The following is a 25,577-nucleotide window of genomic DNA, read 5'->3' on the forward strand; positions in this document are numbered from 1 at the left end:
TTAGATTCTAAAAGGAAAATCAGTAAAATAGACTTTTCAGATGTGAATTTGAATTGAATATAATATATCAGATTATACTAAGATACCCCCAACTGACCTTGGGATCTTAGTATAATCTGAGGTTTAATTTGGAAGTGATTATTTGAAAAATGGAGCAATATTTAATTTGGTTTCTGAAAGGAAAATCAGTAAAATAATTATTTGAAAAGTGAATCGGAATTGAATTTCAAATTATACTAAGATCCCCCGACCCAAAAGCCCGGGGGATCTTAGTATAATCTGAGGTTTAATTTGGAAGTGATTATTTGAAAAATGGAGCAATATTTAATTTGGTTTCTGAAAGGAAAATCAGTAAAATTATTGTTTAAAAAGTGAATTAGAATTGAATTTCAAATTATACTAAGATCCCCCGACCCCTTTTGGAGTCAGGGCATCTTATTTATTATTTGTTTTTCAATTGGAATAAGCGTCTGAAAAGTATATTTTACTGATTTTCGTTTCAGATCCTGAATAAAACATTGCTTCATTTTTAAACTTTTCTTGTCTCCCCTAAAATCTGTAAAATGGCCCATTTTTCTGATATTCTCATTAGTATTTTGGCTTTTTTTGATTTGGGATTGACACTGAAAAAAAGCTCTTAAAAAAGGTTTTTGGCGTTTTTTCATCCCAGACCAAAAATATAATAATGGCTTTATTTTTCCAATTTTCTAGCCCACCAAAAAAATCAGGAAAATGCTCCAATTTTTGATATTCTGATTAGTATTTTGGCGTCTTTTGATTTGGGACTGACACTGAGAAAAGCTCAAAATGGTTATTTTTTCCATATTTTCATCCCAGAATAAAAATCAAATAATGGCTTCATTTATCAAATTTTCTAGCCCACCAAAAAATCAGGAAAATGCTAAAATTTTCTGATATTCTGATTAGTATTTTGGCATTTTTTGATTTGGGACTGACAAAGGAAAAAGCTCTTTATTTGTCTTTGTTTTTCTTAATTAATCTGGAATCCAAAAGCCTGGAATGGTTATTATTCAAAATGTCAGTCATCTTTTAGTCTACCTTTTTCATCAAAACAAAGAAGCCATGTGACCATGGGTCAAAGCACATGGTCTTTGTCCTTCAAAGTAAAAGTTGTAGTCTAACATGTAATCAATAGGATCTACAGACAGTCATTAACACCACATGTAATGACTGTATGATGTGTTTTTTAATGCATTTTCTGTAATTTTTTTTAGATCAAAGCTACATTATGTTGCAAGACTACTAAAACTTTTCTGGGACATAAAACCGTAAACTCCTTACAACTATATACTGGTGGTGTGGAAGCTCCACCAGCAGGGGTCATTCACTTTCTAGGACCTGGCTAAGATATGTGTGCACTTCATTTAGGAGAGAATATCTCAACTGTTCTTGGCTAATATGACCCCAGGGAACAACTTAGGAACTGTGACTGATTCTCTATCCGGGACGAAATACCCGAAAATGACCACGCCCTTTTAAAAATCAAAACAAATCAAATCAAGGTTTATTTATATAGCACATTTAACATGACCAGGTCAACCAAAGTGCTCTACAGGTAAAAAGCAAAACAAAGCAAAAAAAGAAAGAAAAGAAAACAGGAAGCAAACAATGCAATGTAAGCCGACAATAGTAAACAATGAGTAAGCACAGACAAACAAACATTAGCGCCAATAGAGGAAGGTAAGGCTGCTTTAGTTGTTACTGAATGCCAAGGACAAAAAATGAGTCTTTAGTAAAGATGACTGGGCTGCTTTGATGCGTAAAGGTAAGTCATTCCAGAGGGGGCAGCCACGGCAAAGGCCCGGTCACCCCTGGTAACTTTAGTGGGTGCAGTTGGCACTTCCAGCAGCAGCTGGTCAGCAAACCATAACATCAATGCTCAGCATAAAGTGAATACTATCATAATAGTCAAAGGTGTATGGAATTTGAACAATATGTTCAAATTAGAATCTGAAAAGTGAATTGCTAAACAACAAATCGTTGCTAGGAACGTGTCTTGGTGTTACTACAACAACAGAATAGCTCTGCGATAACTGATACATACTGCACCACGCGCACACACGCACACGCACGCACACGCACGCACGCACGCACGCACGCACGCACGCACGCACGCACGCACGCACGCACGCACACACACACACACACACACACACACACACACACACACACACACACAGTTGCATGTGCTCAGTCCTTTAGATTCCTCGGGTGATGATTGTTTTTAATGTCCTAATCACACAACATCTATATATCGAGATGCAGCAGACTCCAGTTTTGCAGCATTTGCTGTGTCCACTACATGACTTTTGCAGCCACAGTGGAGGAGGATGGCGCAAGCTTTACTGGCATCTGCGAGATGGGTCCAGTAAGTTTCCCAGGTTCGGACATGCTGAATCAGTGCAGCTTGGGTGGGAGGAAGTTCTCAAGGGACCTGGTTACCATTTGACCAACATCAGCCTTCCCTGACTTAGTCTAGGACCTGGCTAAGATATGTATGCACTTAATTTAGGAGAGATTATCTCAACTGTTCTTGGCTAATATGACCCCAGGGAACAACTTAGGAACTATGAGAAATTCTCTATCCGGGGCGAAATACTCGGAAATGACCACGCCCCTTTTAAATTGACCGCTACTTCAAACATGGCTCTATCTTCTAAACTGTAGGAGCTACAGATTTTCTGGGGTGCTCAAAATGTTCAGAATACTCATGTTTGTGGAACCCATGCCCGAGCCAGCAACCCTCCAGGTCATCATAGTGGCCAAATCCAATATGGCCGCCATCTGAAAAAGGTTTTGTCTATAACTTTTGAACCAGATGAGCTATGAATGCAAACTTGGTGTCTAAATCTTTTTTGACAATTAGAAACATGTTGGAATGCTTATCTTTATGACTGGGTGTGTTGGAATGCTTATCTTTATGACTGGGTGTGGCTGGACCTCTATTTTGCATATTTTAAAGATTTCTTTTTTAAACAATTTGTTTTACTTACCTTAATCTTTGTCATTTATGGCAAACTTGGTGTCTATTTTATGCTTTTTGAGCATTAGAAACACATTGGAATGCTCATATTTATGATTGAATCCATCTAGAGCCCTCTTATTTGCTTATTACAAATATGGCATATATAAAAAATGTTATGTAACATAAAGTTTCATCCAGAGTTTTTGGAATGAGTTAAGATCAAACTGAAGAAAAGAAACAACCTGTGTATAGATGTTGAAGCAATAGAATAATATGAGTAGAACCCAAATTATACAGCAACAGCCAGTACAGTATGCAGAGCAATGCTCAGCATGAATTGAATACTATCATACTAGTCAAGGGTGTATAGATAGACATACACACTATATACACAATATTGTAGCCACCACTTTTTGTTTTTTATGATTGTTGTTTTGTGCTAATAGTGTGTGTGTGTGTGTGTGTGTGTGTGTGTGTGTGTGTGTGTGTGTGTGTGTGTGTGTGTGTGTGTGTGTGTGTGTGTGTGTGTGTGTGTGTGTGTGTGTGTGTGTGTGTGTGTGTGTAGTACTTTATGTATCAGTGCTGTTGTTACACCAAGACAATTATGTACAATGTACAATAATACATATTGTATCTATCTATACACCTAGTATGATAGGATTACATTTTATGCTGAGCATTGTTGCACATGTACTGGCTGTAGCTGTATACTTAGGAATGGGTTCTACTCTTAAATCAGCATGCCCTGGGTTACATCTGGGACAAATGTGGTGCTTTTAGATTGATTCACGCAAAAATATTCTTATGGCCCTGGACTGTAAATAAGTTGACCGTTTTTAGCCGTTTGTTTAAGCTGTTCTGTAATAAAATATAAAATTTGACATTTACACTTTTCTATTTTTCCCTAAACATGAATATTGTGTACATTTTGAGCACCTCAGAAAATCTGTAGCTCCAACGGTTTAGAAGATAGAGCCATGTTTGAAGTAGCGGTCATTTTAAAAGGGGCGTGGTCATTTCCGAGTATTTCGCCCCGGATAGAGAATTTCTCATAGTTCCTAAGTTGTTCCTTGGGGTCATATTAGCCAAGAACAGTTGAGATAATCTCTCCTAAATTAAGTGCATACATATCTTAGCCAGGTCCTAGACTAACTATGGGAAAAGGAGTGCAGGTATCTCAAAGAAACTCTGTTCACCCTTACTTTGGAGCCTGAAAAGATCAACTTTCCATGTCCAAAGATTGGAGTATATGGTCATCATCATATACTGTACGCCGGCAAGAGCCGTGGTGGCCACAGCAGAGTAGATGAATCCTGACAGTGGCTAGTGACTAGTACCGTATGATATCATACTAGTCAATGGTGTATAGAATAGTAATACTATATAGTATTACACTTTATGCTGAGCATTGTTGAACATACTGTATTAGCTCTAGCTGTAGGCCTATCATCATAGGAATTAGTTCTACTGTTAATTCATTCTTGTTTCAATGAAATTACATCGTAAGATACATTGGTTGTTTCAGAACATAGTAGCCATATTTGTGATAATCAAATTAGTGTCATCTAGATAGATTAAATCATAAAGATAAGCATTCAAACATGTTTTTAATTGTCAAAAAACATGATTTAGACACCAAGTTTGCATTCATAGCTGAAAATGTGGTTCAAACGTTATAGCCAAAAACTTTGTCAGGTGGCGGTCATATTGGATTTGGCCACTATGATGACCCTGAAGGTTGCTGGCTCGGGCGCTCTTGCTAAATCATTAGAGCATGCCCTGGGTTACATCTGGGACAAATGTGGTGCTCTTAGATTGATTTGCGCAAAAATATCCTTATGGCCCTGGACAGTAATACGTTTCTTTTAGCTGTTCAGTCAAATATCAAATTAGAAATTTTACACTTTACTATGTTTCCCTAATCATAAGTATTCTGAACATTTTGAGCACCTCAGTAAATCTGTAGCTCCAAAGGTTTAGCAGATAGAGCCATGTTGGAAGTAGTGCACCGGTTATGGTCATTTAAAAAAAGAGCGTGGTCATTTTCGGGTATTTCATTCCGGATAGAGAATTAGTCACAGTTCCTAAGTTGTTCCCTGGGGTCATATTAGCCAAGAACAGTTGAGATATTCTCTCCTAAATTAAGTACATACAATAAAGAATACATCACATGGATGCACCTGGGATGTATCATCAGTGTTGTAGCCTGGGGTCATAGGGTGTTTCGGGTCTTGCAACATGAACCCTCGCCCAGGTGACCCAGCCGGGGTTGATCAAGCCCCAACTTACATCCCAGGTAGCTACCCACGGTCAGTCCTACTTTTTACTGTCTTTCCTAGGGAAAGACAGTAAATTAAGTTCCCTCACATATACAAATGACATCCTGCACATAATTCTACATTCAATAAAACTATGAACTCTGACTGGGGAGGGAGTTTGGGATATAGGTGGGTTACTTATTGATAATGGGTAATGGGTTATTAGTCTAATGATCATTAAAGAACGACTTCACCCATTTTCAACCTATCTTCATAGATCCTCACTAATGCTCCTGCTATAATTGTGTGATTTTTTTCTTCTCAGTCTGTGTCTCATAGGAGGGCTATGGACACTTCAGAAACGCATCTACCAGTGAAAGTATAAAGAACGTTCAGGGCATACTTGCCAGCATTAGCCATAGATGGATAACACCGCAAGATCATGGCAAGGTGCCCAGAAACCTAATGGGATGAATGACCTATTCAGTCCCGACTTTAGTGACCTATTTGATCACAACCTTCCCAAATGGAGATTCCCATAGATGGAGACAATTAACCTCCCCAAGTCTGACATCTGATGGCAATTGATATCCCTTTAAAGCTTTAGTTAATACTAGTTGGTATTATAAGAATATGCGATTGCTTTAATTACTGTTGTTTAATTGCTGTCCCAATAAAGAAGACAAAACTGTCAGATGGCCCGGCCGTTGAAGTGATGAGAGGTCATCTGTCTGTACATGTGTATGCATTTGTGGTTTCTGTTCCTTTCTGTCCTTCCCTAATCTTAGAAAGATGCAGGTTGGAGAGAAATGCCCCCCCCCCCCATTGTTTGAAGACAAATGCTGAGTCAAGTGACGAACCAACCTGAAGACCATCCCACATTTCAGTATATAGGGGCTCTAGGGACAGATAAGAGGGCTCAGACTTAGTGAGGTGACCTTGATGCAATTTGTTGCTGATAAGGAAAGCTAGTGTGAGCCCAGAGATCTCTGTTAAGTACATTTCTCTAACTTTTAACTTACTGCTTGATTAATAAATACACTTGATTTTAACAGTCATGTCTGCTCTTAATTTAACCAATACAATGGACGGACGCACGACAAATTATGTCATTGCACAATTTGTCCGTTGTTTAAATAGCTGAAATCTCCAACACATCATAGAATCTCTCCCAGACGATTATCGTGGAGATACCTAACATACCTAGCTCTGACATCAGAGAACCCCTACTGGAACTCCATATATGGAGATAACCAAAACGTCCAGGACAAACATCAAAGTCCTAAGGGAGTTCATCAGGACTGACATCATGGCTAAGGGAGTTCATCAGTGAGCCCGAGCGACATTAACTCTTAGATAAGCATCAGACAACTCATCAGCCTAGTTGGTTTTCACAGCCTAAGCCTTACATATCGATTTTACTTACTTCTCATAGGGGCTCTCGGATCTGGTCAAAGAATCAGCCGATTATCAGTTCAACAGAAAGGATTTTTTTCCCTTCAATATTTAAAATTGTATATATTTGTTTTTATTAACGCGAGAACAATGGTTTCCATTATAGCGTGCTAACAGGAATAGAAAGCCTGTAGATTCTATTATCTTTATTATCCCCATCGAACATTTTTTTTCGATGGGTGCCATATTATCATGAGCATTATTGAGGAACAATTATATGAAGACAGGTTGAAAATGGGTGAACTCGTCCTTTAAATCCTGATGTGAAAGAAAATATTTGTATAGAAGAACAAAAAGGTTGTTAGGTTGACAGCACCTCAGTAAAACTACTAAGGTGCTGTGAAGTTGGGAGGCACAAGGGGAAAGTGAATGACCCCTGCTGGTGGAGCTTCCACACCACAAGTAGTTGTAAGGGATTTACGGTTTTATGTCCCAGAAAGGTTTGGTAGTCTTGCAAGATACTTTTGTGAGCCGTAGCTTTGATCTAAAAAAAAAGACAGAAAAGGCATTAAAAACAACATCATACAGTCATTAGATGTGGTGTTAATGACTGTCTTTAGATCCTATTGCTTACATGTTAGACTACAACTTTTACTTTGAAGGACAAAGACCATGTGATGTAACACGTGGTCACGTGACATCTTTGTTTTGATGAAAAATGTAGATTAAAAGATGACTGACATTTTGAAAAACAAAGACAAATAAAGATGTTTTCCTTTGTCAGTCCCAAATCAAAAGATGACAAAATACTAAGCACAATATCAGAAAAATGGAGCATTTTCCTGATTTTTGGGTAGGCTAAAAATTTGGAAAATTGAAGCCATTCTTTGATTTTTGTTCTGGGAATGAAAAAATGGCAAAAGCCGTTTTTAAGAGCTTTTTTCAGTGTCAGTCCCAAATCAAAAGATGCCAAAATACTAAGCACAATATCAGAAAAATGGAGCATTTTCCAGATTTTTGGGTGGGCTAGAAAATTGGAAAAATGAAGACATTCTTTGATTTTTATTCTGGGATGAATTTTTTTAAAAAAAACCTATTTTGAGCTTTTCTCAGTGTCAGTCCCAAATCAAAAGACGCCAAAATACTAAGCACAATATCAGAAAAATTGAGCATTTTCCTGTTTTTTTTTGTGGGTTAGGGCTAGAAAATTGGAAAAATGAAGCAATGTTTAATTTAGATTCTAAAAGGAAAATCAGTAAAATAGACTTTTCAGATGTGAATTTGAATTGAATATCAGATTATACTAAGATACCCCCACACCCTAAGTGACCATGGGATCTTAGTATAATCTAAGCTTTCATTTGGAAGTGACTATTTGAAAAATGGAGCAATATTTAATTTGGTTTCTGAAAGGAAAATCAGTAAAATAATTGTTTAAAAAGTGATTTGTAATTGAATTTCAAATTATACTAAGATCCCCCGACCGTTATCGTGTTATAATTACTTGAATATTATAACACCATAAACAGCGTCTTCTTTGTGGGTTTGGAAAGGGGATAAGTTCCAGTAAATTTCTTCTTTGTTGTTTGTAAAAAGTTTAGCTCCGTCGACCTCCGATCTGTGATTGGCTAGGGCCGATTATGTGCATCCTTCCGTACATAGCAGATCTGCAAGTGCACAATGCGGTGCAGCGCACTGCGTTGTGAATCTACTATTTTGCTTTGAATATTATTTCCACGACAGCCTCAAACAAAGTAATTTTGATTTTAGGATTTATAAGTATTTGGGATATTTATAAATTTTACTCCATTAGGATTCAAAGACAAATATTGTATTGTTGACTCCACTACATTTCTAGGAAGGGGAAAAGTGCATTATGAATTAACCACTTGTTTCAAATAATGAGAATAGAAGACATCTTGTAAGCTTGTAGCTCTATGTAAATCTATTCTTCACTTTCATGAGAGCTAGAATGTGAATTAGCATATTTTATCATTTGCTTTTTTAATAAGAATCTACAAGCTCACAACGTGTCTTACTGCAACGCGTTGTGAGCTTGTAGATCGGCTATTTTAGAACAAGCTTTACAAATCAATACTTCACTTTCATAAACACACACAACAGGTTATGCAGGAATGCAATGGTACTCCAGTGTAATTGTGATGGACATAAACACAAATATATTCAGTATTGATTTATAAGAGGCCAAATTGCAGGTGCTCAGATTTTGTTTACTAAAGAGGTAGAGAGACATGGAGACTCCTGTTACTGAACAAACACTATAGCAATGATTACAATGTAACAGAGAGGTCCTCTATTACTTAATGTATGTTTGCACATGTATTGTAACCTGATGTTTGAGCACTTTAGATTTTTGCACAGTGTAAGTTGCACAGTCATGACCCTTTTGTGTAATTTTGTCATGTAAAGTACAGTATAAGCCAGTAGTGAAAAGGGAAAATGTGGATTTATGAATTAACAACTTAAACCCTGTTTCAAATAGTGAAAATAGAAAAGACACGTTGTGAGCTTCACTTTTATAAAGGCTAAATGTGAATTAATACCAGTATTTTTATCATTTCCTTTTTTAATATGAAGAAGAACTTTAGTGTCAACTTTCTAATAACTGTTCCAGCCTGGGGGGCTGGATGGATGGTGCAGTGGTCAAATATGTAGGTACTAGCCTATTATAGCTTGCAGATTTGCTAAGTTTTGCCGTTTAAAAAAATAACCTGTGAAGTGTTCACTCAAAGACACCTCTGAATGCAAGGATCCAAGATACTCAAGTTTCAAGTCTGACTACTTACAGTGAACGTCTACAATGCATGTAAACACACTGCACTCTGGTCTTCAGTTAGTTTGGTTTGTACATAAACATACCTGTGTCTCCATTTTTCTTCTCTTGGACTCCATTTGTCTTCCTGGCTTCTTCTGTTAACAATTGACAACAACAACAACAGTGACATTTATGCTGGCCGTGTACTTTTGTTCATGCATGTATATACTTTATGTCTGTATCATTTATTTTTCATGGATTACATTTAATAGGGGGCCAAGCATGCTCTGTGTGTAAACACCTTCTTCTTCTTCTGCTACCCCTAACTACATAAATGCAGAGTCACATTTTTAAGAAATTGTGCAGTATGGTAGAGTATCCTGCCAGATAGCGCTGAAAGAAATGTTACTCTAATTGGCCAAAGGGGGGGCGCTAAAACAATCGTTAGAAATTGTGAACTTTGAAAAGGCATATGTAATGCCTCGTTTGGCCCATAGCAATGCAACTTGCTTACACATGTGCCTCACGAGGAACACATCTACACGTTCTACACACAATCTATGGAACATTATCTAACATCCCAGTTGAATAGAAGTATGTACATGGGGGAAAAAAACGAAGCCTCCATGAGATAATGAATATTGTATAGGGCATGGCTTCATAAAAAAATAAATCTCAATCTAAGTTCTGGGGTTGCAGTAGCTCAGTAGGTAGAGTGTCTACCTGTCAGTCAGAAAGTCCCCAGTTTGATCCTCGGCTTATTCAGGCTTAATTTAAATTGCAGCAGATATATCATGACTTTATTAATTAATGTATGTCCACGTGAATGGTGATCAAAAGCTAAACCCTACTTGAATATTTGTTTGAAATCTGCCATATAAGCAACATAATAAAGAGACACATTATGATAACCACAATCCCTCAGAACTCTGCTCAGCTGTTTCCAATAATCATGTGTTAATAACATGGGCTACTTTCGCTCATGTTCAGTCTGTTCTGATTCAATGGGATATTACACATATTGTGTTTTGCATATTGCATATATTAAATATTGCATGACTTGGCCCCCGTATTGCTGATTGCAGCTATATTTATTGTTATTATTATTATTATCATTATCCTTATCATTACCCTTATCATTATCATTATTATTATTATTATTATTATTATTATTATTATTATTATTATTATTACTATTATTATTATTATTATTATTATTACCCTTATTAATATTAATATTATTACTATTATTATTATTATTATTACTAGGACTTTAGTATGATTTAAAAATAAATCATATTAAAACAATATGTCAGTGTGTTTATAGACCATCAGTATTCTTATTATATCATACTCGCTCCATAACAGAACGCACAATAGGTTAAATTACCTAATGCAACGCACATTCCAAAACATAAGAGAGAGAGAGACATTATAAATGGTTAAATGACAGATGATCAGAGTATCTTCTATAAAATAAAATATAAAACAGAGTTAAATGGATTACAGAATCCATCTGGTATACAGAACTCACTAAGTCAAAATGTTGTGTGTAAACTCCTCATCAATGGACAGCAAAGATCTCCTCAAATGAGACAACCTTTAAAAGAGAGAGAGGAGAGAAAGTATAATGATTATTGAGTTCTGTGTAAATGTAGATAGGCCTAATACATTTTAATAGGTCTAGAGTCTGGAATCCTTCTAAAGTGATGTAGTGATGTATTGTTCTTGCTATTTTTTGTATTATTTTAATTTTGATCTTGTCTCCTTTTAATTTGTTCTTCATCTTATTGTTTTTAATCTTGTTTAATATTGTGTTATTTGTCTTTTGTTGATCTCTATTTTTTTATGTAAAGCGCTTTGTGCTGCATTTGATGTCATGAAAAGTTCTATATAAATTAAGTGTATTATTAAAGGTAGGGTAAAAGATAATCTTTGGTAACAACAAAACATTTTTTCTTTTTTTGTTTAAAGTTTAAAGTTCTACATTATGGTAATCATTGCTATAGAGTGTTTGTTCAGTAACAGTGTTAAATAGCTCTATATTGTGATAGTAATCATTGCTATAGAGTGTTTGTTCAGATTTTTTATCCTGTGTGAGTTCTCTCTCCTGATTGGATAAACTCTGTATCCCAACCTGAAACTGCATGTTCTGTTTACTAAAGAGCTACGTTACATTAAATGGTGTCAAACCTAACCAAGTGGTCAGTCTACTTCTGAGACAATCACTTTAAAACTACAGCAGAGAAATCACAGATCAAGTGGTGTAGTTTTACAGTTTGTCCAATAGATGGTGCACATGGACCACATTAAGGAGGATAGACGGCATACAAACACAGTTAGACATTTATTTTCAGTACAGTTAAAACATGGATAGTGGTTGAAGTTTGCTGTGTGAAATGGAGAGAAATTATAAATGGTTAAATGACAGATGATCGGAGTATCTTCTATAAAATAAAATATAAAACAAAGTTGCATGGATTATATACAGAACTCACTAAGTCAAAATGTTGTGTGTAAACTCCTCATCAATGGACAGCAAAGATCTCCTCAAATGACACAACCTTTAAAAGACAGAGAGGAGAGTATAGTATAATGATTATTGAGTTCTGTGTAAATGTAGATAGGCCTAATACATTTTAATAGGTCTAGAGTCTGGAATCCTTCTAAAGTGATGTAGTGATGTATTGTTCTTGCTATTTTCTTGAATTATTTTAATTTTGAATCCTTTTAATTTGTTCCTGATCTTATTGTTTTTAATCTTGTTTAATATTGCATTATTTTTCTTTTGTTGATCTCTATTTTTTTATGTAAAGCACTTTGGGCTGCATTTGATGTCATGAAAAGTTCTATATAAATGAAATGTATTATTATTATTAAAGGTAGGGTAAGAGATAATCTTTGGTAACAACAAAAGTTTTTTTTTATTTTATTTTTTTAGTTTAAAGTTCTATATTATGGTAATTACTATAGAGTGTTTGTTCAGTAACAGTGTTAAATAGCTCTATATTGTGATAGTAATCATTGCTATAAAATATAGAGCTATTTACCGCTTATTTAAAAAAGCAATATTCACTTACCCTACCTTTAAATTATCACAGTAATAGAATATTGAATATAGAACAATGTAAAAGATAGTTTTATATTCTTAGTGGGAAAAGCTACATGGCTCTGAAACCCCTCAATAGCAACATCTGCAACATGAACTTGCAACATGAACTGGGTCCGATTAGTTATTGGTTCCGACTATTCCATTTGAATTAATATTATCATTAGTATTATTAGATACATTATAAACAGTTAAATGAGAGATTCATAGTGTCTTCTATAAAATCAAATATAAAACCGAGTTGCATGGATTGTATACAGAACTCACTCAGTCAAAATCTTGTGTAAACTCCACATTAATGGACAGCATTATGTATTTAAGGACCCCCATCCCAAAATATAGTTTATTATTAACTTTATTTCCCAATATTGTTTGTAAATAGCAGATCTACAAGCTCAAAACATGTTGCGATGTGACCTGTTGTGAGCTTGTATATCTGCTATTTAATGTATTTTCAAATAGTGGTAAAACGTAGCCTTGTTGCTTCTTTTGGGCTTGTTTTCATAAACCTGACCGCTTGTTTCTCTTGCAAAATTTGGCAACACTGCTGATTACCTGCATTACACCTGCAGCCTACAAGAAAGGAAGTGGCCAATATATGGGCCCAATTCCAATCCGCTCCCTCACTGACTCACTGACTTACGTGAGGTCTGTGTCTGTCTGTCTGTCTGTCTGTCTGTCTGTCTGTCTGTCTGTCTGTCTGTCTGTCTGTCAGTCTTTTCTGTAAGTCAGCATCCATGCAGACTTTGTCTAAGGGATTTACCCACAGTTCAAAGCGTTACCAGGGTAACAAGGGGAATCCTCCAAATGTCAATCATTTAAGTATGAATATTAGTCATGAACTGAGGACTCATCCAATTTCACTTTGATTATGCATGCACCTCATGGTACCATAGCACCACAAAGGCCTTAAAAACAAGGCTCCAGACATCCTAAAACAAACTGGTCAAGCTACTGCTTGGCCTTAAATCTACAACTCATCTAACCCCTGCTCATAATGCTAGGGTGGGATGGCTCAGGGTAGAGGACAGAGTACAACAACTTGCAATGGGCCTGGGGTCTATTTCACGAATCCTGGATTAGGGATAAACCGGGTTTAAACCGGGTTTAATCGGCTATCCTGGCTTAAATTATCCAGGAATCGGTTTCACGAAAACTGAGTTAGCTCGGCAGATTAACTTAGCCAGTAAAGCTGGATATGTTTATCCATGATCCGGTTTCACGAAAGAAAATTGAAGCAATCATGCCTTAGTTACCATGGCAATTTAGGTTTAGGTATTTAAGTTAGCCTGGTCCGGACCAGGCTAACAGCCAAGCTTTATTAATCCAGTGCCTTGTTCTTCAAGTTTTGTGAAATAGCTGTTAGTCCAATGACTCCAATCATAAACCAATGAGTTTTTCCACACTTATTCAATTCTTATGCGAAAATCGAAGATCTACAAGCCCGAAATGTTTTTATCTTATGGCGGCCGGGGGTCCCCGGCCCCCCGTGGACCCCCGCCCCCGTGTACCTCCGGACCCCCGTGGACCCCTGAACCCCCATGGACCTCCGGACCCCCGTGGACCCCTGCCCCCGTGGACCCCCGGACCTCTGTTGGGGGTCAACGGGGGTCCGGGAGTATACGGGGGGCCGGGTACTCCCGGACCCCCGTTGACCCCCGGCCCCCCGTTGACCCCCGTGGACCGGGGACCCCCGGCCGCCAAAAGGCAAGCTTTTCACTTGTAGATCTTCGATTTTAGAAATTAGAAATTAGAAAATTATTCTAAGTGTTTATAATTATAATTCCAACATTCACTTAAACTCCTTATGTTTAAGCCTAACTAAATCATATATTTATGGATTTGTATATAAATTAATTGCATAGTTTTGGACAACTTGTGCCTTTAATTTGTTGGCAATACTTTGCCACGCTTTCTCCCTGGATCTATATTTATTGTGGCCGTGTTTCCTTTCTTGCTTATTATAAATGTTACTTCCTTGTATGATTCCATGAGCTGCTGCAGTGCTGCTGTTCAGCCACAGAGAAGAACGCCGCTCTGGTTTTGGGCTCCATGATTGGTCAAGTTCAAGGATTCTGCTATCGACTTTCATGGTCTTTTATAGGAATAGAGCTGAGTCGGTTCCTCAAAAGGTGAATTATCTTGAAGATTAGTTTAGCCAGTTCACCCTGGCTAAGTTTAGCCTTATCCGATTCCTCAAAAGAGAATTGAAGCAAGCCTAGCTTAGTTACCATGGCAATTTAGCTGTGAAGTTAGCCTGGTTAGGAGCAGGCTAACAGCCAAGCTTACTTAATCTAGTGCCTTGTTCTTCAAGTTTTTCCACAGTTAATTCAAAACATGTGTTTGTATATGGACTCATTTTAATGACCCTGCATTCAAATAAAATGAAATAAATACAATAAGATATAATCAAATTAATTACTGAAATAGTGTGTGACCATGAATCATAATCATAATTGTTTCAATGTAATTGTCACTCTGTTATAGTTAACACTATAGTCATCTTGTTGTTAGATGTTTGATAATATATTACTTTTTTTTAAAAATATTATAAAAAATGTCTGACACATACATACACACACATATACCCGTAACTAACCCTATATATATATATATATATATATATATATATATATAATATATATATATATAAATGATTAGTTATGGGTTTAAAGGAGCCTCTGTGTAAGTCAATGAGGAGCATATTTTAAATGATCAATTTCTAGTCAATGGAGAAATTATTTTTTATTTCTTGTCCACCTTTGGAGTTACATCATGATGGCAAGGTAACTACACAACCCAAACCTCTACCAAAGTGGTCTTGCAAATGTGGGGTTATTTATTGCGTGTCTCGTCCCGTCCCGTCCCGTCCCGCTCATCCCGTCACGGCCCCCTGTCGCGGTCAACCCCCCGTCCCGCCCCGTCCCGTCCCGTCCCGTCCCGTCCCGTCCCGTCCCGTCCTGTCCCGTTGTGGCCCCCGTCGCAGTACAACCCCCCCCCCCGTCTCGTCCCGTCCCGTCCCGTTCCCGTTCGTCCCGTTGCCCGTCCGTCTCAAACACACACACACAAACACACACACACACACACACACACACACACACACACACACACACACACACACACACACACACACACACACACACACACACACACACAATTCAATTCAATTCAAAGGGGCTTTATTGGCATGAGAAAACATACGTTTACATTGCCAAAGCAGAAAGCGTAATACAACATTACATTACATTACATTACAGTCATTTAGCAGACGCTTTTATCCAAAGCGACTTACAATAAGTGTATTCAACATAGGTAGGGAACGAAAACTACTAATCTGCAATACAGCAATACAGCAATACAATCAAAAACAAAAAATATGTACACACTGGCCCTCATTTATCAACGCGGTGCAGCCCAAATAATGGGCGTAGGGCGAGATCACCGCACCTTTCGGCATTTATCAATATATCCTGACGTGGGCTTCATCCTACCATACGCTGAGATCTCACGTCTGGTCGTGGTCGAGACCAGTTGTTGACGTTGGCTGCGCCCGTTTATTCCATTCTAGACCTGCGGAGCAGCATTGTCTGACTGTCTGACAGGCATCTGGACACTTAATCCACTCATAAATGTATATCTACACTAATAATTAATCCCTGTGAAAATATAACATTTTATAAAGTAATTTAAACAAACTGCTTTAACAGTCATTCAGTTGCATTGGCTATTTTAAAATAGCAGATCTGCAAGCTCAAAAACGGGTCGCATCGCGACGCGTTGTGAGCTTGTAGATCTGCTATTTTCAAAATATACGAGCGCTTTTGCGTCGGGACTCGGGAGTCCCGCGGTCGGGACTGCCGACGATCTTTTCATGGAATATCCTACATGACTGCTTGTGCACTGCTCGGTATGGGTTAAATAAATTAATATACAAACGTATTCCATTCATGGCGATGTGATTGGTATCATAATATGTCATTCATGTAGGCTACAAGCCTACGTGACAAAGATTGTACCGCTACGGTAACGGTACGGATTACAATACATGAAAAACACAGCAGAGAGAGAGAGAGAGAGAGAGAGAGAGAGAGAGAGAGAGAGAGAGAGAGAGAGAGAGAGAGAGAGAGAGAGAGAGAGAGAGAGAGGAGAGAGAGAGAGAGAGGGGCAGGCGTGTGTGGCGAGGCAGGCGGGGGAAACTCTTTCTCATTGGCTTTTGATGTCTTTGGTCGTATTCTGGTCCTTCTTCATGTCGTAAAATCGGGGCGTTTTGAGAATATTTAAGGGCGTGTTATTTAAATGACGCTAGGTTCCAGCCGTGACATTTATCAAGCCTGGGACCAAATGTAGGCTCGGATCAGCTGTGTAGGATTCGTTGATAAATGTGACTTTGACGTTGGTGTACGGCCGAATATATGGAAAAATATAAGCCGGTTTATAAGCTTGCGTTGATAAATGAGGGCCACTGTGTGTGCTTGCAATACTTTGCCATGCTTTCTCCCTGGATCTATTTATTGCAGTCGCGTTTCCTTTCTTGCTTAAATACATTTTACTTCCTTGTATGATTTCATGAGCTGCTGCAGTGCTGCTATTCAGCCACAGAGAAGAACGCTGCTCTGGTTTTCGACTCCGTGATTGGTCAAGTTCAAGGAATCTGCGCTCGAGTTCATGGTCTTTTATAGAAATACGTCGCCGGCAAATCCCCGCCCATTCAGCCTGGCTTCATTATCCTGGCTGGACACAGCCTGTCTTGACATAGCCTAGCTCGACAAAGTTGCTCCTTTTCAGCCTGGCTTGGCGTCTGAGGAACGGAATAAACGAGGCTTTTCGGACCCGACTTTGTCAAGCCTGGATTTGGCTTAAGGCCAGGCTTTTTTAATTCACCTTTTGAGGAACAGGCCCCTGGGGCCTGTTCCTCAAAAGGTGAATACAGGTGAATAAAGGTGAATAAAGGTGGATACAAATCCATAAATATATAATTCAGTTAGGTTTAAACATAAGGAGTTTAAGTGAATGTTGGAATTATAATTATAAACACTTAGAATAATTTTCTAATTTCAAATTTCTAAAATCGAAGATCTACAAGGGAAAAGCTTGCCTTTTGGCGGCCGGGGTCCACGGTCCACGGGGTCAACGGGGGTCCGGGAGTACACGGGGGGGCCGGGCCCCCCATGGGGGGTCCATGGGGGTCCACGGGGGTCCGGAGGTCCATGGGGGTCCGGGGGTCCACGGGGGTCCGGAGGTACACAGGGGGCCGGGGTACACGGGGGGTCCGGGGGTCCACGGGGGCGGGGGTCCATGGGGGGCCGGGGACCCCCGGCCGCCATAAGACAAAAACATTTCGGGCTTGTAGATCTTCGATTTTCGCATAAGAATTGAATAAGTGTGGAAAAACTCATTGGTTTATGATTGGAGTCATTGGACTAACAGCTATTTCACAAAACTTGAAGAACAAGGCACTGGATTAATAAAGCTTGGCTGTTAGCCTGGTCCGGACCAGGCTAACTTCACAGCTAAATTGCCATGGTAACTAAGGCAGGATTGCTTCAATTTTCTTTTGTGAAACAGGATCATGGATAAACATATCCAGGTTTACTGGCTATGTTAATCTGCCGAGCTAACTCAGCTTTCGTGAAACCGATTCCTGGATAATTTAAGCCAGGATAGCCGATTAAACCCAGTTTATCCCTAATCCAGGTTTCGTGGAATAGACCCAGGTCTACAAGATACGCTACACCACAACGATATCCATGTGGCTGTCTAACTACTTCAATAACGTTAAAGACGTTTACAATCACAACACAGGTAACTCCACAAATCACGTTCAACATAGATTCGGCTCAAACAAGGGGTTCAATTGGTTCTACTGCTATGTGCCACAGCTGTGATTAATTAGGTATAATACTCCTTATCCCGTGGGTTGTAGTCACCTGGTTACAGGTTCACTTCCATTCATAAAACCAAGTTGACATGCAGAAACATTCAATTGATATCCAGACAGACATAAAGAACTTTAGCTTCTGTGTCATTTGTTAATAGAAATTAATTCCACATCCATCCATAGCAATTCACACATAACTTAAACGAGGGAAGACCGACAGACAGACAGGCAGGCAGGCAGGCAGGCAGGCAGGCAGGCAGGCAGGCAGGCAGGCAGGCAGGCAGGCAGGCAGGCAGGCAGGCAGGCAGGCAGGCAGGCAGGCAAGCAGGCAGGCAGGCAGGCAGGCAGGCAGGCAGGCAGGCAGACAGACAGACAGACAGCTTCCTCTACCAGCTGATTTGGACAGATAATCATTCATACAGTCAAGTGGTTTGATTAATAGAAGTGTTTTTGATTAAAGCATATATATCAGTGTACTTCTCTCCTCTCCTCTCTCCTCTCCTCTCTCCTCAACCCTCTCCTCATCTCCTCTCCTCTCCCCTCCCCTCCCCTCCCCTCCCCTCCTCTCCTCTCCTCTCCTCTCCTCTCCTCTCCTCTCCTCTCCTCTCCTCTCCTCTCCTCTCTCCTCAACCCTCCTCTCCTCATCTCCTCTCCCCTCCCCTCCCCTCCCCTCCCCTCCCCTCCCCTCCTCTCCTCTCCTCTCCTCTCCTCTCCTCTCCTCTCCTCTCCTCTCCTCTCCTCTCCTCTCCTCTCCTCTCCTCTCCTCTCCTCCCCTCCCTCCCCTCTCCTCTCCTCTCCTCTCCTCTCCTCTCCTCTCCTCTCCTCTCCTCTCCTCTCCCCTCCCCTCATCTCCCCTCCTCTCCTCTCCCCTCCCCTCCCCTCCCCTCCCCTCCCCTCCCCTCCCCTCCCCTCCTCTCCTCATCTCCCCTCCCCTCCCCTCCCCTCCTCTCCTCTCCTCTCCTCTCCTCTCCTCTCCTCTCCTCTCCTCTCCCCTCCCCTCCCCTCCTCTCCTCTCCTCTCCTCTCCTCTCCTCTCCTCTCCTCTCCTCTCCTCCCACCTAGAAAGGTGTGCTCCTCAGAGCAAAAAATCCCCACCAGGGTGGATGGCCTAACTAAACAGGCCCATTGAATTTGAAAGGCAGTCTTATTAAATTGGAATGGAATCTGAACAATGTGACTGATACTTAGTGATCACATGACCACAGAGATGATGTGTACTGATGTGGCATGATGTGTTTGTGGAGGTGACGTCACTCACCTGACAACATTCTGAACATAGCTTCTAAGATGAGACAAAGACGGTGTGTGTGTGTGTGTGTGTGTGTGTGTGTGTGTGTGTGTGTGTGTGTGTGTGTGTGTGTGTGTGTGTGTGTGTGTGTGTGTGTGTGTGTGTGTGTGTGTGTGTGTGTGTGTGTGTGTGTGTGTGTGTGAGACAGAGCGTGCTGGCATGGCCGCTCCCACCTAGTACTTTTCCACTCAGTGATACTTCTAGTAAAGGAGGGGGGGGGGGACACAAGCATTGCTTCCTGCATTCACCTAATGCTCAGACTCTGTGTTATTGTTCTGAAGGCTTTTTAACCATGGAGAGGGGAGAAGGGAACAGCCCAGGACATCATGATAAGTGGTGAGCCCTGGTAATATTACTGGGATATCACTGTCTGCCTGACAACACCAGAGACCCACCCTCATACCTACAGTATGTCCGCCCACAACGAGCACCTGTCTTGGGCCTATAGGAGCCAGCAACTCCTCGTGGAGATCCACGTGGGACCAGCAGGACTGTCCAGTGATCCAGACCCACATCAGGACAGCCCTGTCAGCCTGACGCATAGCCATGCATCACATGGAAGTCTTAAAACCACCATCACTGGGGATCGACGCACATAAACATTGAAAACACGCCCCACTCTCTCTAACAGCCTATGAGAACTCACAAAGACATTAAAAACACGCCCCACTCGCTCTAACAGCCTATGAGAACTCCTGCTGGTACACAGACAGTGTGTAAAACATAGTCTCGGCCACGCCTTTGGCCTGATGGAGACAATAGTAGACATCGGAGCGACATTAATCAGAGGTTGAAACCGTCACCTTAAAATGGCTGCCTGCCAGCTGTGTGTGTGTGTGTGTGTGTGTGTGTGTGTGTGTGTGTGTGTGTGTGTGTGTGTGTGTGTGTGTGTGTGTGTGTGTGTGTGTGTGTGTGTGTGTGTGTGTGTGTGTGTGTGTGTGTGTGTGTGCGCGTGTGTGTGTGTGTGTGTGTGTGTGTGTGTGTGTTTGTGTGTGTGTGCCACAGAGTTGTTGATGTGAGTGTGGGGTTAAATAGCTATAGTTCACACCCATTACCAGGCTGATGAGGTGTTAGATAATGCTACAAGGCATTTGATCAGCTTCTTGATTACAGGTTTAACTAGAACAGGACACTCCTCGGACAGTGTAAGAAATACAATGTATGTGAAGAGCGTCATGTGATGTGTCTCATGCTGATTGTGTGAGAGTTGGCAGCTCTGTTCATTGAGGACAAACAAACACCATAAGTTTCTAAAGCCTAATTTAAGCTCTGTTGTGCAACGCTGTACTGCACAGAGAATGTCAGAACACATTGAATCAGTGATGTTTTTTGAGCTATTATAGAGCAAAGGTGGTGTGTGTGTTAGGGTGGCCATTTGTCCGGTTTTGGGCCGGACAGTCCGGTTTTTGAACCAGCTGTCCTCCGTCAGGCGCATCCTCTGGCCGGACGCATAATTGTACGGCTTTTGAGAGAGTAATTACAGTGTATGTGTTATTGGTTTTTTGGAGTGTCGCTAGGCAACCGCCTGTCAGGTAAGCACCTCAACGGGGAGAGTCAGTGGGGCAGAGGCGGTGCTGGGCCATGCAGGCCTTGCCCCCAGCTGGGCTGCGTCATCGAGGGACGCTACGTGCCAATATACCTGCTTATAACAAAAGCACCGTCTCTGCCTCAGTATTCACTGACTCTCCACGTTGACCAGACAGGTGCTCAGGCTGTAAGCGAACCTACACTCATTCTCCTCCTCATTTCTTGGTGTTAATTCAGAGTCTATGTGTTATATGTTAACATAGGACCCGACAGTGACAGATATGGATATGTCCGTGGAATGGAACCCAGGACAAAGTGCATGAAGGAGAAACGCATGGACAAATTAGGCACGGAAACCCCAACCGGGAAGAAGTTGTGTTTATTATTTATTTATTGATTATGCTGAAATGTCAGCGGGGCTTTCCCCTTCCACTGTGCCGTCTATTCTAAATAAAATGCCCTGTGAGGCCTTCACAAACACTGTCTCTGAGTGTTGGTCTGGTTCAGTCGTCACAGTTTATATTTACATATCTCTGTCCATCTCCCGTTTCATTGGTATAGACTATAATATCAGCTGGCAGCTCATTGGCTATAGTATGCATTGCTGCGTGTGTCCATTTAATTTAGTCATAGACTCGCTCCCAACAGTCACTCACACTGACTGAACACTCCTCCCTTATCCCACGCTTGTTTATGTGGATGCGGGTCGAATGAAACTGACACCAAGTAGAACTACTGTAGTTGTAATACAGATAATCTGCGGTAGATTTAACCAAAGTTGCCAAAACGGAAAACTTCATTCAGCGAACAATGGAGCAAGGAACATGAGTTCATAAAGAAAAGTAGAATGACGAGTATTGTCACTTTGCACCGTGTGTAACAGTCGGACATGATTGATGTCAGCAACAAAGGGAAAGGTGACATAAAACGGCATGCTTTGACTGACCAGCAATAATAACCCTGTCAGAAAAAATAACAGCAGATCTATCCAGTAACTACTCTACTAAATGTCCATAAGTCTCCTCTTCTCTTCCCCTCTCTCTGATTTATTCTTTCAGATATGCCAGTATGGATTACATTTAAATTGAGACATTGAATTCATCAAAAACCTAAGAAAAATACAATCTAAACACAAACAAATAAAAACAAACATAAATAAAGAAAAATATTATAAAATACAGTCATTCATGAATGTCTTTGGTTCCCTAAATGCAGGGGGTCCCCAGCTAAATGAGTTAATAAAGCATCAGCATGTAAACCTATTTAAGCCTATTTGACACTATATTAAAAAATAAACGATCTACAAGCTCATATGGCTTGCATTTTCCAAAGACACCCATGTACCTGTCTACTTCAATAACATTAAAGACGTTTACAATCACAACACCAGAGGTAGCTCCACAAATCACGTTCAACACAGATTCGGCTCAAACAAGGGGTTCAATTTGTTCTACTGCTATGGCAACAAAATGTAGAACTCGCTACCAACAGTCATAACAAAGTGTGACTCCTTACCCTCCTTCATAACCCTCTAAAAGAGCACCTACAGGTGGCTGCATTTCGTAACTGACCCCTGTTAAAAGTCCAAACCTATCAAGAATAAGGTGAATACCACCAGGCACCAGGATGATTCATGGTTGGCAAAAATAATAAATAAAAGAGAGAGAGAGTGTGTGGGTGATCGACATACTTATAAAGTGACGTCACACCCACAGCTGTGATTAATTAGGCATAATACTCCTTATCCGTGGGTTGTAGTCACCTGGTTACAGGTTCACTTCCATTCATAAAACCAAGTTGACATGCAGAAACATTCAATTGATATCCAGACAGACATAAATAACTTTAGCTTCTGTGTCATTTGTTAATAGAAATTAATTCCACATCCATCCATAGCAATTCACACATAACTTAAACGAGGGAAGACAGACAGACAGAAAGACAGACAGACAGACAGACAGACAGACAGACAGACAGACAGACAGACAGACAGACAGACAGACAGACAGACAGACAGTCCTCCCCTCCTCTCCTCTCCTCTCCTCTCCCCTCCCCTCCCCTCCCCCCCCTCTCCCCGCCTCCTTTCCTCTCTTCTCCTCTCCCCCATCCCTAGTTCACACCCATTACCAGGCTGCTGAGGTGTTAGAAAATGCTACAAGGCATTTGATCAGCTTCTTGATTTCAGGTTTAACTAGAACAGGGGCACGCCTCGGACGGCGTAAGAAATACAATGTATGTGTGAGTCAGTGTGTGAGAGCGTTTTGCACGTGTCTCACGCTTAGGGTTGCCAACAGTCCCGTATTAGCCGGGTATTAGCCCCGTATTTGAAGCAAAAGAGGCGTGTCCCGTAGGGGACATAGTTTGTCCCAGACTCCCGGGTAAAGGGGGAGAAAAACAAATCTGTTTGCGTCAATGCAGTGTGTCTGCCTGCGTGCCTGTGTGTGTTTGTGTGCTGTATACGAAGGGCGCTAGGACCCTGGGGGTGCCGCTCGCACGTGTGTATGTGTGTGTGCGTGCTTGTGTGAGATTTCCTCATTGACGTGTGAGGATAAATGTGCGCTGTGTGGCCGTGCGGTGGAAGAGAGAGCCCCGGCCCTTCTAAAAAGAAAATGCTTTGTTCTTAAAAACAAACAGTGGGAAGAACAACTGTGTTAAGTCTATGAGTGGAGAGTGGAGATGTGTCAGAGACTCAGAACCTTTTGAATCTGCACCTTGTGTCAGACGGTCTGTACACAGCACGTTAGAACTCCCTGCAACACTCTGGACCAGAGCTATGTATGTCAGAGAGAGGTTTCATAACATGCTGGCACAGACATGCTCAAGCGGGCGAAACAAAATAAGGTGCATCTAACATTGCTCTACCAAAAATAAGTTGCTGCATGTGAGGTTACGTTAATATATCATACTAGCTTATAGTTAGTTAGACACGGACAGGGCTGCAACAGCATGGACTGCACTAACAAGCTGTTTAATGATTCAAATACTGCAAAGAAAATCCAATGCTGAGATGATAACAGCCCCAACACTGTAGGTAAATGCACCCTGTGTGTGTGTGTGTGTGTGTGTGTGTGTGTGTGTGTGTGTGTGTGTGTGTGTGTGTGTGTGTGTGTGTGTGTGTGTGTGTGTGTGTGTGTGTGTGTGTGTGTGTGTGTGTGTGTGTGTGTGTGTGAGTGAGAGAGAGAGAGTCAGCTGATTGATGGGAAAATAGTGCTGGGAAAATGGTTGGTTGAAGGACAACATTAAGTCTAATAATGATGTACAGTGCATGTTCACATCATGTATACTTTACATTACTTAATACCATTTTTCAAACATTTTGGACAAAATAGCCAATTGTACATCGAGGTGCCCAGATGTCCCTAGTGCCCACCTATCCTGTATCCGATTTGAACATGCTGATGTACAATGTGATGTATTAGCCTAATGCAGGTGTAAGACCATTGTGTTTGTATTGTGTGTGTGTGTGTGTGTGTGTGTGTGTGTGTGTGTGTGTGTGTGTGTGTGTGTGTGTGTGTGTGTGTGTGTGTGTGTGTGTGTGTGTGTGTGTGTGTGTGTGTGTGTGTGTTTGTAGGGTGGCCATTCGTCCGGTTTTGGGCCGGACTGTCATAATTGTCTGTCTTTTGAGAGAGTAATTACAGTGTATGTGTTACTGTTTTTTTGGAGTTTCGCTAGGCAACCGCCTGTCAGGTAAGCACCTCAACGGGGAGAGTCATTGGGGCAGAGGCGGTGCTGGGCAAGCACCCAGCTGGGCTGCGTCATCGAGGGACGCTATACGTGCCAATATACCTGTGGAATCAACCTGATTTGAGTGCACCTGCGTTGCCCAGCTGGTAGTCCATGAGCCAGACAAGATTTCATTATCGAAAGAGAGGGCAAAACCATACCTATATTAAATTGTTTATAGTGTCAATATAAGTACATAAATGTATGATAACCTTTCCACAGGAGCAGCTTTTTCATAGTTATCACACATTTTGTTATTTTCCCCATACGTGCATGACAGGTGAAAAAATGACAACATTTTAAAAAAATATATCATTATGAAACTTCCCCAGTTGATTACTGACATGAAGACAATGATTTATTGTATTACAAGTTTTCTGAAATTGTATATTTAAATATGCAAATTAGGCATTAGGAAAATAAGCCCGAATTTGGATAACTTTCCAGAATCAACATTGGAACATTGGACAAAGCCAGAGTCAACATTCATTTTGTTAAGATGTTGGAGTCAAAGGTTTTTATCTGGCTCAATTTTGGGGCTCTGGCTCATGGACTAAATGGCTAATTTGTATATTAAAATATACAATTTCAGGAAACTTGTAATACGATAAATCATTGTCTTCCTGATCTGAAGGCAC

General features: G+C 40.6%; 1 protein-coding gene and 1 long non-coding RNA gene across 2 annotated transcripts in view; one reads left to right on the forward strand and one right to left on the reverse strand.

Moving 5' to 3' along the window:
* Window positions 1–25,577, reverse strand: part of LOC308081360 — a 79,624-nt gene that overhangs the window by 12,356 nt on the left and 41,691 nt on the right. Inside the window, exons 4-6 of the long non-coding RNA XR_013932838.1 lie at window positions 11,914–11,979; window positions 10,950–11,015; window positions 9,520–9,570 (exon numbers count right to left, since the gene is read on the reverse strand). This is a non-coding gene — a long non-coding RNA (uncharacterized lncRNA). The remainder of the gene's footprint in view (window positions 1–9,519; window positions 9,571–10,949; window positions 11,016–11,913; window positions 11,980–25,577) is intronic.
* The window catches only part of LOC308081361 (uncharacterized protein), a gene marked incomplete at its 5' end in the record, with an annotated part of 19,156 nt that continues 13,678 nt past the window's right edge, over window positions 20,100–25,577 (forward strand). Inside the window, 2 exons of the mRNA XM_080457739.1 lie at window positions 20,100–20,250; window positions 21,207–21,392. Coding sequence (XP_080313865.1) covers window positions 20,100–20,250; window positions 21,207–21,392 — 337 coding nt within the window. The remainder of the gene's footprint in view (window positions 20,251–21,206; window positions 21,393–25,577) is intronic.

Source organism: Gymnoscopelus braueri (genome assembly GCF_963280865.1).
Source record: "Gymnoscopelus braueri genome assembly, contig: SCAFFOLD_184, whole genome shotgun sequence".
NCBI lineage: Eukaryota > Metazoa > Chordata > Actinopteri > Myctophiformes > Myctophidae > Gymnoscopelus > Gymnoscopelus braueri.